This window comes from Bombina bombina, chromosome 1, assembly GCF_027579735.1.
Source record: "Bombina bombina isolate aBomBom1 chromosome 1, aBomBom1.pri, whole genome shotgun sequence".
Lineage (NCBI taxonomy): Eukaryota > Metazoa > Chordata > Amphibia > Anura > Bombinatoridae > Bombina > Bombina bombina.
In genome coordinates this window covers 1,494,198,790-1,494,213,830 of record NC_069499.1, presented here as the reverse complement: position 1 = coordinate 1,494,213,830, position 15,041 = coordinate 1,494,198,790, and the positions used below count along the sequence as shown (strand labels likewise).

The window sequence follows — 15,041 nt, the reverse complement described above, 5'->3', positions numbered from 1 at the left end:
GCACGGATAAAGTGAGTCAGAACTAATCATTTCGTTTAGGTCAAGATTAGAATAGACACACAATTCTAATGCAAAAATAACACATTCTAATGTGTTAGGGCAAACAACCTTTGCATTACTTACCATAGATAATTATGTGTTCAAACTCTGCAAAAGGGGTTAATAATTTGGTAAAGTGCCACATTAAAGGTGCAAACTTTTCAGTTCTGGAGCACTGGAATCCTGCTTAGAAGCTGCAAGGCTTGCATTAAAGCATTTAACCCCTATGCGGGGGTTTAACATATTGTTTTGTAGGGTCTGTAATACAAAAATGAGATACTTATGCCTTTTAGAAGTAGGTACTATATCACAGGTTACTTTGCTCAGCATACTCTGTTGATGTAGTACCTACGTCCAACCTTCTGCATCATGCTGTGGTCCTCGCTGTCAGCTTTGACAGCTAATACTGTAGCCAGGGGCAGATGGTATCTGCCTTCATATGATAAGGGTGCGCTGATCATGCTCCCTTTACTACATGAAGTCAGACTGCAGATGCAGACAGTGACACTAACTTGCGGTAATGTCGTGGGTGGTGTGGGAGTAAATGAGGAAGGCGGTTGGGTCCCAGGAGAGGGTGGGGGAGGCTTCTCTACATGTAGAAAATAAAAGTTTAGTGAGGGAGAGGGAGGGATGGGTTTCCTATGCTACGGAAAGTGGTGAGGGAGGGGGGCACTATGAGGAAAACGGTTAGCTGCCTGTACTTAAAATGGTGGCATCTAGTGAGAGGGGGGTGGGTTGTTTGGGGAAGGTTCCTTACACTAGAGAAATTAGAAGAAGAAATTGTGTATATATATTTAAAATACCTAAAACTGTCTGCCAGTACCTAGGGAGGGAACAGAGCCGTTTGGGAGGGACCAGGTAGGGATAAGGGGGTGGGAGGGTAATATGTACAGTGCAGCTAAAATTAATCTTACAAGCTACCTAATTAACCCCATTCACTTAATGATTTTCTTCTTTAATATGATCTCATTCGGCATTTAAATGGTGGATTGAAATATACCAAAATGGGCCTAGATCAATATCTTGGGTTGTCTACTAAAAAAAATAACATAATTTATGTAAGAACTTACCTGATAAATTCATTTCTTTCATATTAGCAAGAGTCCATGAGCTAGTGACGTATGGGATATACATTCCTACCAGGAGGGGCAAAGTTTCCCAAACCTTAAAATGCCTATAAATACACCCCTCACCACACCCACAATTCAGTTTAACGAATAGCCAAGAAGTGGGGTGATAAGAAAAAAGTGCGAAAGCATATAAAATAAGGAATTGGAATAATTGTGCTTTAAAAAAAAAAAAATCAAAACCACCACAAAAAAGGGCGGGCCTCATGGACTCTTGCTAATATGAAAGAAATGAATTTATCAGGTAAGTTCTTACATAAATTATGTTTTCTTTCATGTAATTAGCAAGAGTCCATGAGCTAGTGACGTATGGGATAATGATTACCCAAGATGTGGATCTTTCCACACAAGAGTCACTAGAGAGGGAGGGATAAAATAAAGACAGCCAATTCCTGCCAAAAATAATCCACACCCAGAATAAAATTTTAATGAAAAAACATAAGCAGAAGATTCAAACTGAAACCACTGCCTGAAGTACGTTTCTACCAAAAACTGCTTCAGAAGAAGAAAACACAACAAAATGGTAGAATTTAGTAAAAGCATGCAAAGAGGACCAAGTTGCTGCTTTGCAAATCTGATCAACCGAAGCTTCATTCCTAAACGCCCAGGAAGTAGAAACTGACCTAGTAGAATGAGCTGTAATCCTTTGAGGCGGAGTTTTACCCGACTCGACATAAGCATGAAGAATTAAAGATTTCAACCAAGATGCCAAAGAAATGGCAGAGGCCTTCTGACCTTTCCTAGAACCGGAAAAGTTAACAAATAGACTAGAAGTCTTTCGGAAAGTCTTAGTAGCTTCAACATAATATTTCAAAGCTCTAACCACATCCAAAGAATGCAATGATTTCTCCTTAGAATTCTTAGGATTAGGACATAATGAAGGAACCACAATTTCTCTACTAATGTTGTTAGAATTCACAACCTTAGGTAAAAAATTCAAAAGAATTTCGTAGCACCGCCTTATCCTGATGCAAAATCAGAAAAGAAGACTCACAAAAAAGAGTAGATAATTCAGAGACTCTTCTGGCAGAAGAGATGGCCAAAAAAAAAAAAAACTTTCCAAGAAAGTAATATAACGACCAAAGAATGCATGGGTTCAAAAGGAGGAGCTTGAAGAGCCCCCAGAACCAAATTCAAACTCCAAGGAGGAGAAATTGACTTAATGACAGGTTTTATACGAACCAAAGGTTGTACAAAACAATGAATATCAGGAAGATTAGCAATCCTTCTGTGAAAAAGAACAGAAAGAGCAGAGATTTGTCTTTCAAGGAACTTGCGGACAAACCTTTATCTAAACCATCCTGAAGAAATATAAGTCTTCCAGACTCTATAATATATCTCTCTAGATACAGATTTACGAGCCTGTCACATAGTATCAATCACAGAGTCAGAGAAACCTCTTTGACCAAGAATCAAGCGTTCAAACTCCATACCTTAAAATTAAGGTTTTGAGATCCTGATGGAAAAAAGAACCTTGAGACAGAAAGACTGGTCTTAACGGAAGAGTCCACAGCTGACAAGAGGCCATCCGGACAAGATCCGCATACCAAAACCTGTGAGGCCATGCTGGAGCTACCAGCAGGACAAACGAGCATTCCTTAGAATATTGGAGAATACCCTTGGAAGAAGAACTAGAGGCGGAAAGATATAGGCAGGATGACACTTGTAAGGAAGAGATAATGCATCCACTGCCTCCGCCCGAGGATCCCGGGATCCGGACAGATACCAGGGAAGTTTCTTGTTGAGATGAGAAGCCATCAGATCTATTTCTGGGAGTTCCCACATTTGAACAATCTGAGGAAATACCTCTGGGTGAAGACCATTCGCCCAGGTGCAACGTTTGGCGACTGAGATAATCCGCTTTCCAATTGTCCATACCTGGGATATGAACCGCAGAGATTAGACAGGAGCTGGATTCCGCCCAAACCAAAATTCGAGATACTTCTTTCATAGCCAGAGGACTGTGAGTCCCTCCTTGATGATTGATGTATGCCACAGTTGTGACATTGTCTATCTGAAAACAAATGAACAACTCTCTCTTCAGAAGAGGCCAAGACTGAAGAGCTCTGAAAATTGCACGGAGTTCCAAAATATTGATCGGAAATCTCACCTCCTGAGATTCCCAAACCCCTTGTGCCGTCAGATACCCCCACACAGCTCCCCAACCTGTAAGACTTACATCTGTTGAGATTATAGTCCAGGTCGGAAGAACAAAGAAGCCCCCTGAACTAAACGATGGTGATCTGTCCACCATGTCAGAGAGTGTCGTATAATCGGTTTAAAGATATTAATTGAGATATCTTTGAGTAATCCCTGCACCATTGGTTCAGCATACAGAGCTGAAGAGGTCGCATGTGAAAACGAGCAAAGGAGATCGCATCTGATGCGGCAGTCCTAAGACCTAAAATTTCCATGCATAAGGCTACCAAAGGGAATGATTGTGACTGAAGGTTTTGACAAGCTGATATCAATGTTAAACTTCTCTTGTCTGACAAGGACAGAGTCATAGACACTGAATCTATCTAGAAACCTAAAAAGGTTACCCTTGTCTGAGGAATCAATGAACTGATTGGTAAATTGATCCTCCAACCATGAACTTGAAGAAACAACACAAGTCGATTCGTATGAGACTCTTCGAAAATGAGAAGACTGAGCAAGTACCAAGATATCGTCCAAATAAGGAAATACCAAAACCCTGTTCTCTGATTACAGAAAGAAGGGCACCGAGAACCTTTGAAAAAAATTCTTGGAACTGAGGCTAGGCCAAACGGTAGAGCCACAAAACTGGTAATGCTTGTCTAAAAAGAGAATCTCAGACACTTAAAGTGATCTGGATGAATCGGAATATGCAGATACACATCCTGTAAATCTATTGTAGACATATAATGCCCTTGCTAAACAAAAGGCAGGATAGTCCTACAGTAACCATCTTGAATGTTGGTATCCTTACATAACGATTCAATATTGATAGATCCGGAACTGGTCTGAAGGAATTGACCTTCTTTGGTACAATGAAGAGATAAAATAAAACCCCAGCCCCTGTTCCAGAACTGGAACTGGCATAATTACTCCAGCCAACTCTAGATCTGAAACACATTTCAGAAATGCTGAGACTTTGCTGTGTTAACTGGGACACGGGAAAGAAAAAAATTTCTTAGCAGGAGGCCTTAACTTGAAGCCAATTCTGTACCTTTCTGAAACAAAGTTCTGAAACCAGAGATTGAGAACGGAATTGATCCAAATTTCTTTGAAGAAAACGTAATCTGCCCCATACCAGCTGAGCTGGAATAAGGGCCGCACCTTCATGGGTACTTAGGAGCTGGCTATAGGTTTTTATAAGGCTTGGATATATTCCAAACTGGAAATAGTTTCCAAACTGATACCGCTCCTGAGGATGAAGGATCAGGCTTTTGTTCCTTGTTGTGAGGAAAGGAACGAAAATGATTATTAGACCTAAATTTACCTTAGATTTTTTATCCTTTGGTAAAAAAGTTCCCTTCCTTCCAGAAACAGTTGAGATAATAATTTATTACCCTGGAAAGAAAGGGAAAGCAAAGTTGACTTAGAAGACATATAAGCATTCCAAGTTTAATCCATAAAGCTTTTCTAGCTAAAATAGCTAGAGACATATACCTGACATCAACTCTAATGATATCAAAAGATGGTATCACCAATAAAATTATGAGCATGTTATAGAATAATAATAATGCTATAAAATTATGATCTGTTACTTGTTGCGCTAAAGCTTCTAACCAAAAAGTTGAAGCTGCAGCAACATCCGCTAAAAATATAGCAGGTCTAAGAAGATTACCTGAACATAAGTAAGCTTTTCTTAGAAAGGATTCAATTTTCCTTTCTAAAGGATCCTTAAACGAAGTACTATCTGCCGTAGGAACAGTAGTACACTCAGCAGGAGTAGAGACAGCCCCAAAACCTTAGGGATTTTGTCCCAAAAAACTCTAATCTGTCAGATGGCACAGGATATAATTGCTTAAACGTTTAGAAGTAGTAAAAGAATTACCCAAATTATTCCATTCCCTGGAAATTACTTCAGAAATAGCATCAGGGAGATTAAACACTTCTGGAATAACTACAGGAGATTTAAAAACCTTATTTAAACGTTTAGATTTAGTATCAAGAGGACCAGAATCCTCTATTTCTAATGTAATTAATACTTCTTTAAATAGAGAACGAATAAATTCCATCTTGAACAAATACAAAGATTTATCAGCATCAACCTCTGAGACAGAAACCTCTGAACCAGAAGAACCATTATCAGTATCAGAATGATGATGTTCATTTAAAAATTCATCTGAAAAAAGAGAAGTTTTAAAAGACTTTTATGTAAACTAGAAGGAGAAATAACAGACATAGCCTTCTTAATGGATTTAAAAAATAAAATCTCTTATGTTTATCAGGAACACTCTGAAAATTAGATGTTGACGGAACAGCAACAGGTAATGTAACAGTACTAAAGGAAATTTTATCTGCATTAATAAGTTTGTCATGACATGCAATACAAACAACAGCTGGAGAAACAGATACCAAAAATTATAGCAGATACACTTAGCTTGGTAGCTCCAGCACCGGGCAGTGATTTTCCTGAAGTATCTTCTGACTCAGTTGCAACGTGGAACATCTTGCAATATGTAATAGAAAAAACAAAATATAAAGCAAAATTGATCAAATTCCTTAAATGACAGTTTCAGGAATGGGAAAAAATGCCAAAGAACAAGCTTCTAGCAACCAGAAGCAATGAAAAATGAGACTTAAATAATGTGGAGACAAAAGCGACGCCCATATTTTTTTTTAGCGCCAAATAAGACGTCCACATTATTTGGCGCCTAAATGCTTTTGGCGCCAAAAATGACGCCACATCCGGAACGCCGACATTTTTGGCGCAAAATAACGTCAAAAAATGACGCAACTTCCGGCGACACGTATGACGCCGGAAACGGAAAAGATTTTTTGCGCCAAAAAAGTCCGCGCCAAGAATGACGCAATAAAATGAAGCATTTTCAGCCCCCGCGAGCCTAACAGCCCACAGGGAAAAAAGAGTCAAATTTTTGAAGGTAAGAAAAAATGATTAATTCAAATGCATTATCCCAAATATGAAACTGACTGTCTGAAAAATAAGGAAAGTTGAACATTCTGAGTCAAGGCAAATAAATGTTTGAATACATATATTTAGAACTTTATAAACAAAGTGCCCAACCATAGCTTAGAGTGTCACAGAAAATAAGATTTACTTACCCCAGGACACTCATCTACATGTTTGTAGAAAGCCAAACCAGTACTGAAACGAGAATCAGCAGAGGTAATGGTATATAAATAAGAGTATATCGTCGATCTGAAAAGGGAGGTAAGAGATGAATCTCTACGACCGATAACAGAGAACCTATGAAATAGACCCCGTAGAAGGAGATCACTGCATTCAAATAGGCAATACTCTCCTCACATCCCTCTGACATTCACTGCACGCTGAGAGGAAAACCGGGCTCCAACTTGCTGCGGAGCGCATATCAACGTAGAATCTAGCACAAACTTACTGCACCACCTCCATAGGAGGCAAAGTTTGTAAAACTGAATTGTGGGTGTGGTGAGGGGTGTATTTATAGGCATTTTAAGGCTTGGGAAACTTTGCCCCTCCTGGTAGGAATGTATATCCCATACGTCACTAGCTCATGGACTCTTGCTAATTACATGAAAGAAATATAGTTTTGATAGGTAAATAAAAAAAAACAATTCTCTATTTCTGTTTAAATGTAGTGATAGCAAACATGCTAAAAATTCTATGGTACTTTGGGCAAGTTTTTCCCTAAAATTCCCAGTCCTTAAGAGGTTAAACAATTAAGAGAATGTTATTTTGCATTAGACTGTTCTTTAAATAAAAATCTCTATAATTATTATCATGGACTAACTGTGCAGATTTTTTTTTTTTATCTAAATAAAGATTCTGATACGCTAGTTTTAATGTTTTCCATACAAGATTAAAACCAGATGGCTTTTAGGCAGCTTAACAGCTATTATTAAACCAACACTGTTTAGATTCCTTCTTCTATTTCCAGGTGAGTATGACATTTTCTAATAGGAAGAAATATATTCGCTTTGGAAGGATCATTAGCTTAATTTCTGAGAAAATACTAAAATAAGTCTCTCTCTCCTCCTAAATGAGGAACATACAGTGGTAAGGTTACAGGTGCCATGCGTTGTCATAGACAGCATGCATTGACTTCAGGACAGAGAAGCGCATTCTGCTACTCACGGATACATCGCCATGGTGGTCATCTTGATGAAAATCTCTCTGCTGGGGTTATCGGCTGTATTGCATGTGAAGGCTTGGGGTGGAGGCATTTTGTGCTTTTTGCAGAAGTCACCAGGGGAGATGCTGCTCTCCTGCTTCACCTCGTGGAGGTCAGATTTGGATGCAACAATGAGGCATGGCGTACGGCTATCCATGAAGTGTTGCTAGGAGGATAAACATTACATTATTACAATTGCATTACACACCTTATGTTTGTTCTACAAGATTAAACTGGAATAACAATGTCATTAAAGAACCTCATTTAACTGGAATTGTGTGTGCGCGTGTATATAATTTGCCAGCCGGATTGCATTATGAATTAAGGCAAATCAAAATGAGATTTAAAAAAAGCAAACTGTTAATATTCGTTCTTGCTCTATGAGCAGTTTATAAATAGGATAGTTGAAGGAAGAAAAATTATTTTAGGGACATTAAACACTAAATAAATGATAGATAGAATGATGCATTCAAAGAAAGTTACATTAGTTGTTTAAATTTGACAAAATAATTAAAAAGTTTTAGTGTCTATAAAACAATGGGAGCTGCCATGTTGTAACTTAGGTTACCTTCTTTGTTGTGGCCAATTAGGGAAAGTGTTATATAGGTCACTAGAGTGTGCAGCCAATGGCTGTGTGGAATATAATAGTGTTCTGCACTTCCATTTCTAACAGGAACTGAAAAGCTCACAATTTCAGAATGGAATTACAGGAAAAGGGGAAAAAATAAATAATTAAAGTATATTGCAGAGGGTTTTTTTTATATATAAGATTTATCATTTTATATTACCATCTCAAAGTGTTTAATGTGCCTTTAAAGGGACATAAACATGAAAATTATTTTCCAATAAAAATGTTTAATTATGCTTTATTTGCAACAAACTTTAACCATTTATTTTGACTGCTTTTCCTGTAATTTAATTGTGTTTTTTTCCTCATTCTCCCATGAGGCTGGAATAAATTCTGTAGGATTCAGAACACTCACCCAATAAACGCTACCCAGGTATCACTTGATCTACACTGGAGCTATCTTGCCTATATAATACATATCAGTTCATGTCCATTTAAATATGAAAGATTAGCTTTGTAGTTTTTCTCTGGACTTGCATACAAACTTTCTTTTAAAAAAAAAAAACTAAAAAAACTAAATGAAGTTATTCATAGCAAGACAACAGATGACACGTGATACACCTGCTTGGTGAGATATTTAATGTTTTCAGTAGACTTTTTTACAATTACATTTTCTACTTTTCCCCTTATTTTAGTTTTCTGAAGGACTTAAAGGGACATTCTGGTCAAACTTTAAATGCACATAGATAAATACCATATTTGAACAGAAACATATTTGCAATATACATGTATTGGCAAAAATGCTTCTAATAAAAGTTATCACTGTTTTAATGTTAACTTTTTTCTCTGCATGTGAAGCATAGCTAGATATTCTCAGTGCACCATCATTTTAAATACTGCAGCTGCTCAGAGCCCCAGCGGGGGTTGTATCATGTCAGCAATTATGCAAATTGGGTGATTACCAGTTGGTACAAGCACCTTAGGCTTTCTGAGCAAATTCTGAGTTTAAAATGCTGGTGCACGGACACTTTTGAAACCGCTATAAGATATTGTGCTGCCTGGATCCGAGAATGAAATGATTCCCCCATCATAATAACATTACTGATTAGCATATCGACCTACTAGCCTGACCTTGGTAAGCCTGCCTGCATAATTGAGCAATAAGTGGGAAGGAAGTTAGGGAAGAGATGCACTTTTCCCACCTTGAATGTCACCCCTGGCCAGTTCTGTGTCTTTGTGCATGATGCAGTCGTGCTGTTGGGAGCCTGCGACTTCCCTCATGGAGACAGAGGACAGAAGTGGTCTCAGCCTGACAGTGACTGACTCAGTCACTGAAGTGCTGCCTGGGTCCGTTGGACCCACTTGGTCCCATGCTTGAGCAGGCCCTGTGTATATTACAAAAATGAAATGCATCCATGTGGATTTTAATTTTGGCTGGAATGTCCCTTTATAAGTGTTTATTATAGAAGATAGCGGCTTAGTTTTTTCATTGCAATGTTTTACAAACCTTAAATATCCGTGAGCAGTATTCAAAGGACTTTGGATTAGAGTTGTCATAGACCAAGCAAACAACATCACATATGGTGTCAACTGGAGATAAGGCCTCACATTCAGCAACATGATGCAACTAGAAAAAACAAGATATTACTTTTGTGATAATTGTATTGTTAGTACACCGGAAAATCTATTTGGCAATAAACTAGTAAGGCTGAGAGCCATAATACAAAATAAAAATGATTTTTTTATGCAGTTATCAAATGCACAGTACACATTTTAGTCTGATTGTCTATCAGTTTTCTTTGGCCAATATCCCCTATCAAACTATGCTATAGGATCAGTCAATTATGTGATTTGAAGTACAAACACGACAATCAAAACTGGGAACTAGCTGTACACCACTGGTGAGCCAATTATAAGAGGACTCTATGTGTAGCCATCAGCAGCAAGATTCCAGTAGTGCATTGCTGGTCCTGATCCTACCTTTCATCAAAGGATACCAACAGAAAGAAGCAAATTAGATTACAGAAGTAAATTAGAAATAGGTTTAAAGCTGCATGACATCTGAATCATAAAAGAAAATGATTGCGTTTGTATCCCTTTAAGAATAGAGGGATAATAGAATTTAACACATTATAGTAACAGAAATACACAATCTTTCCAGATATCATGTGACCAAGTGATTTGAATGTTGAACATGCTTTAAAGATATCTATTGAAATAGTAGACTATACCATCAGAGGCAAAGTTCAACATGTTTGACTACTCTTACTGTAGAAAAACAGCTTTGTTTGCTAAAGGTAAAAACCTCCTTTCCTCTAGCCTTAAAGGGACAGTATACAGTAAAATTGTTTTCCCTCTATATGTTTCTAATGACTTGTTATACCAGCTACAGAGTAAAAAAAAAAGAAGAAGATGAAAAATGGCTTCATTACGTTTATTTTTGTATATTAAAAAGCCAATTTTGTTCTGTGATTCCACAACTCGTCAAAATGGGTTGAGCTTGCAGGGAAATCAGATCTCTTTATTTTATCACTTTCTATACAAACTCATATGCTTATTTATATTATCTATGTCTGTATACCAAAGCCTAATACTTATAGAGAACAATCGTAAATTAACAATGTATTGCTTATCTCTTTTAGACCCCACTGGGAGGATTATTTCTTCTGCAGGCTATGTTTACACAACTTTTCTATAGCCTATACTTAAAAGGGATAGGAAAGTCAAAATTAAACTTGCATGATTCAGATAGAGCATGTAATTTTAAGACAATTTTAAATTCACTTCTATTTTAAAATGTGCTTTGTTCTCTTAGTATCCCTTGTTAAAAACTAACACACATATCCTACACTAGTGGGAGCTAGCTGCTGGTGCCTGCACACATTTGTCCCTTGTGGTTGGCTAACTAGATGTAGTCAGCTAGCTGCCAGTAGTGCAATGCTATTTCTTAAACAAAGGATAACAAGATAATAAAGCACATTTGATAATAGAAGTAAATTGGAAAGTTGTTTGAAATTGTATGTTCTATCCAAATCAAGAAATAAAATGTTGGGGCTTCCTGTCCTTTTAAGTATAGAAAGGTAGGGAAGCTATTGCAATTGCTGATATAAAGGTAAATGAGCTATTTGTAAACATTTAAACACTCAGGCAGGTCAAATGAATCACTTAGAACAAATTAAAGGGAAGAAAAAATGAAGGTAAACTGTCCCTTTAAGATGTGACATTTTAGCAATGTCTAGTCTCCTTAAAATAAACAGTGATCCTACTAACTTACTAAATGCCCTCTGAACATTTTTAAGGTAATTATAACCACTTAATCCTTCATTTCTGGAAAATACAGGCCTAAGATGATGAATATCTCCTTACTAGTCCTAAAGCCCGTTGACACGGGCCGTGTTGTGTGATATCTCTATCTCTATCTCTCTCTCTCTCTATCTCTCTCTATCTCTCTCTCTCTCTATCTCTCTCTCTCGTTCTCCCCTGCGCGCGCGATCAGCTGTGCTGCCCGGTTCTCCCCTGCGCGCGCGATCAGCTGTGCTGCCCAGTTCTCCCCTGCGCGCGCGATCAGCTGTGCTGCCCGGTTCTCCCCTGCGCGCGCGATCAGCTGTGCTGCCCGGTCCTCGCGCTGCTGTCGGGTGGGTGCGCGTGCGATCAGCTGCAAGAGTTTGTCTGAACTGCGCATGACTGCTTCAGACAAACTCTTGTCTTTTATAATATAGGATAAGAAACAGCCTTTCATTGGAATTGTGTTGCCTCTTTTAAACCTAATCTAATTCTACAATATATTTTTCTGAACCACTGTCCAAAACTGTATTTTATATTTAAGGTGAGGTTATTCTAATATATTTATATATATATATATATATATATATATATATATATATATATATATATATATATATATATATATATATATATATATATAATGTCAATTCTACAGGACCACCCTCCTAAAGGACGTCTGCCTGGGTGCATAAATACTAAGAATAGTCCACAAATCAAATGCACTCTCAGGACTTTTCAACACAAAAGTTTCAAATTTATTGGAACGTTTTCGGAAACAACCTTCCCTCATCATGCTGATGAAGGGAAGGTTGTTCCCGAAAACGTTACAATAAATTTGAAACTTTTGTGTTGAAAAGTCCTGAGAGTGCATTTAATTTGTGGACTATATATATATATATATATATACGTACACATTTATATATACACGTACACATTTAATAACTCATTGTGTTTATGTGACTATCTTTGTTAGTGCCTAGCAATGTGGATTGTTTAAAGGGACAGTCTAGTCCAAAATAAACTTTCATGATTCAGTTAGGGCATCTCATTTTAAACGACTTTCCAATTTACTTTTACCACCAATTTTGCTTTGTTCTCTTGGTATTCTTAGTTGAAAGCTAAACCTAGGTAGGCTCATATGCTAATTTCTAAGCCCTTGAAGGCCCACTTTTATCTGAATGCATTTTTATTTGCTTTTTACAAGAGGAGACTACTAGTTCATGTGGGCCATATAAATAACATTGTGCTCATGCACGAGGAGTTACCTAGGAGTAAGCACTGATTGGCTAAAATGATTATTTCACCTGTGCTCTAGTTAAGATGTAATAAATATCTGGCATGTTAAGAGTCCGGAGGACTGGGTTTTGGAAAAACTTGTATAAAGGGATAGTGCACTGTGATTTTTTTTCTGCTTAACGTTTCCAATTATCAATTTTACCTGATAGTGTCTATTAAATGATTTACATATATCATTAATCTTTATGTTGTCGTTCAAAATAGCTGCTTTTGTCTGCTGTATCCCCACCTATACTGAATATTTACAAACTAAGTAAACGTTATAGAAAAGCTATGTAAACAAGGATGTTTACAAATAAATCACTGTCGCAGAAGGTGGTGTCACAGAGATAATACAACATTCATTTTCTATTGTTCTCTATAAGTATTGGTATTGAGAGAAAAAACATAATTTATGTAAGAATTTACCTGATAAATTAATTTCTTTCATATTGGCAAGAGTCCATGAGCTAGTGACGTATGGGATATACAATCCTACCAGGAGGGGCAAAGTTTCCCAAACCTCAAAATGCCTATAAATACACCCCCCACCACACCCACAATTCAGTTTAACGAATAGCCAAGAAGTGAGGTGATAAGAAAGGAGCGAAAGCATCAAAAATAAGGAATTGGAATAATTGTGCTTTATACAAAAAAATCATAACCACCATAAAAAAGGGTGGGTCTCATGGACTCTAGCCAATATGAAAGAAATTAATTTATCAGGTAAATTCTTACATAAATTATGTTTTCTTTCATGTAATTGGCAAGAGTCCATGAGCTAGTGACGTATGGGATAGCAAATACCCAAGATATGGAACTCCACGCAAGAGTCACTAGAGAGGGAGGGATAAAAATAAAGACAGCCAATTCCGCTGAAAAATTAATCCACAACCCTAATCAAAAGTTTTAATCTTTATGATGAAAAAAGCTGAAATTATAAGCAGAAGAATCAAACTGAAACAGCTGCCTGAAGTACTTTTCTACCAAAAACTGCTTCTGAAGAAGAGAAAACATAAAAATGGTAGAATTTAGTAAAAGTATGCAAAGAAGACCAAGTTGCTGCTTTGCAAATATGACCAACAGAAACTTCATTCTTAAAAGCCCAGCAAGTGGAAACTGACTTAGTAGAATGAGCCGTAATCCTCTGAGGCGTCGATTTACCCGACTCCAAATAAGCATGATGAATCAAAAGCTTTAACCAAGATGCCAAAGAAATGGCAGAAGCCTTCTGACCTTTCCTAGAACCAGAAAAGATAACAAATAGACTAGAAGTCATTCTGAAATCTTGTAAACGAAGTCCGCAAAACCGCCTTATCCTGATGAAAAATCAGAAAAGGAGACTCACAAGAAAGAGCAGATAATTCAGAAACTCTTCTAGCAGAAGAGATGGCCAAAAGGAACAATACTTTCCAAGAAAGTAATTTAATGTCCAGAGAATACATAGGCTCAAACGGAGGAGCCTGTAAAGCCTTCAAAACCAAATTAAGACTCCAAGGAGGAGAGATTTAATGACATACCTGATACGAACCAAAGGCTGAACAAAACAATGAATATCAGGAAGATTTGCAATTCTTCTGTGGAACAGAACGAGCAGAGATTTGTCCTTTCAGGGAACTTGCAGACAAACCCTTATCTAAACCATCCTGAAGAAACTGTAAAATTCTAGGAATTCTAAAAGAATGCCAAGAGAATTTATGAGAAGAGCACCATGAAATGTAAGTCTTCCAAACTTGATAATAAATCATTCTAGACACAGATTTACGAGCCTGCAACATAGTATTAATCACTGAGTCAGAGAAACCTCTATGACTAAGCGCACTAAGCGTTCAATCTCCATACCTTCAAATTTAATAATTTGAGATCCTGATGGAAAAACGGGCCTAGAGATAGAAGGTCTGGCCTTAACGGAAGTGGCCAAGGTTGGCAACTGGACATCCGAATAAGATCCGCATACCAAAACCTGTGTGGCCATGCTGGAGCCACCAGCAGAACAAACAAATGTTCCATTATGATTTTGGAAATCACTCTTGGAAGAATAACTAGAGGCGGAAAAATATAAGCAGGTTGATAATTCCAAAGAAGTGTCAATGCATCCACTGCTTCCGCTTGAGGATCCCTGGACCTGGACAGATACCTAGGAAGTTTCCTGTTTAGATGAGAAGCCATCAAATCTATTTCTGGAAGCCCCCACATCTGAACAATCTGAAAAAACACATCTGGGTGAAGAGACCACCCTCCCGGATGTAAAGTCTGACCACTGAGATAATCTGCTTCCCAATTGTCTATACCTGGGATATGGACCGCAGAAATTAGACAGGAGCTGGATTCCGCCCAAGCAAGTATCAGAGATACTTCTTTCATAGCTTGAGGACTGTGAGTCCCACCCTGATGATTGACATACGCCACGGTTGTGACATTGTCTGTCTGAAAACAAATAAACGG

General features: G+C 37.7%; 1 protein-coding gene across 3 annotated transcripts in view; it reads right to left on the bottom strand.

Annotated features, from left to right (window-relative positions):
- The window catches only part of RHOT1 (ras homolog family member T1), a 241,997-nt gene that overhangs the window by 87,321 nt on the left and 139,635 nt on the right, over positions 1-15,041 (bottom strand). For all 3 annotated transcript variants that reach the window (XM_053707478.1, XM_053707488.1, XM_053707494.1), the window contains exons 17-18: positions 9,544-9,663; positions 7,432-7,634 (exon numbers count right to left, since the gene is read on the bottom strand). In XM_053707478.1, coding sequence (XP_053563453.1) covers positions 7,432-7,634; positions 9,544-9,663 — 323 coding nt within the window. The remainder of the gene's footprint in view (positions 1-7,431; positions 7,635-9,543; positions 9,664-15,041) is intronic.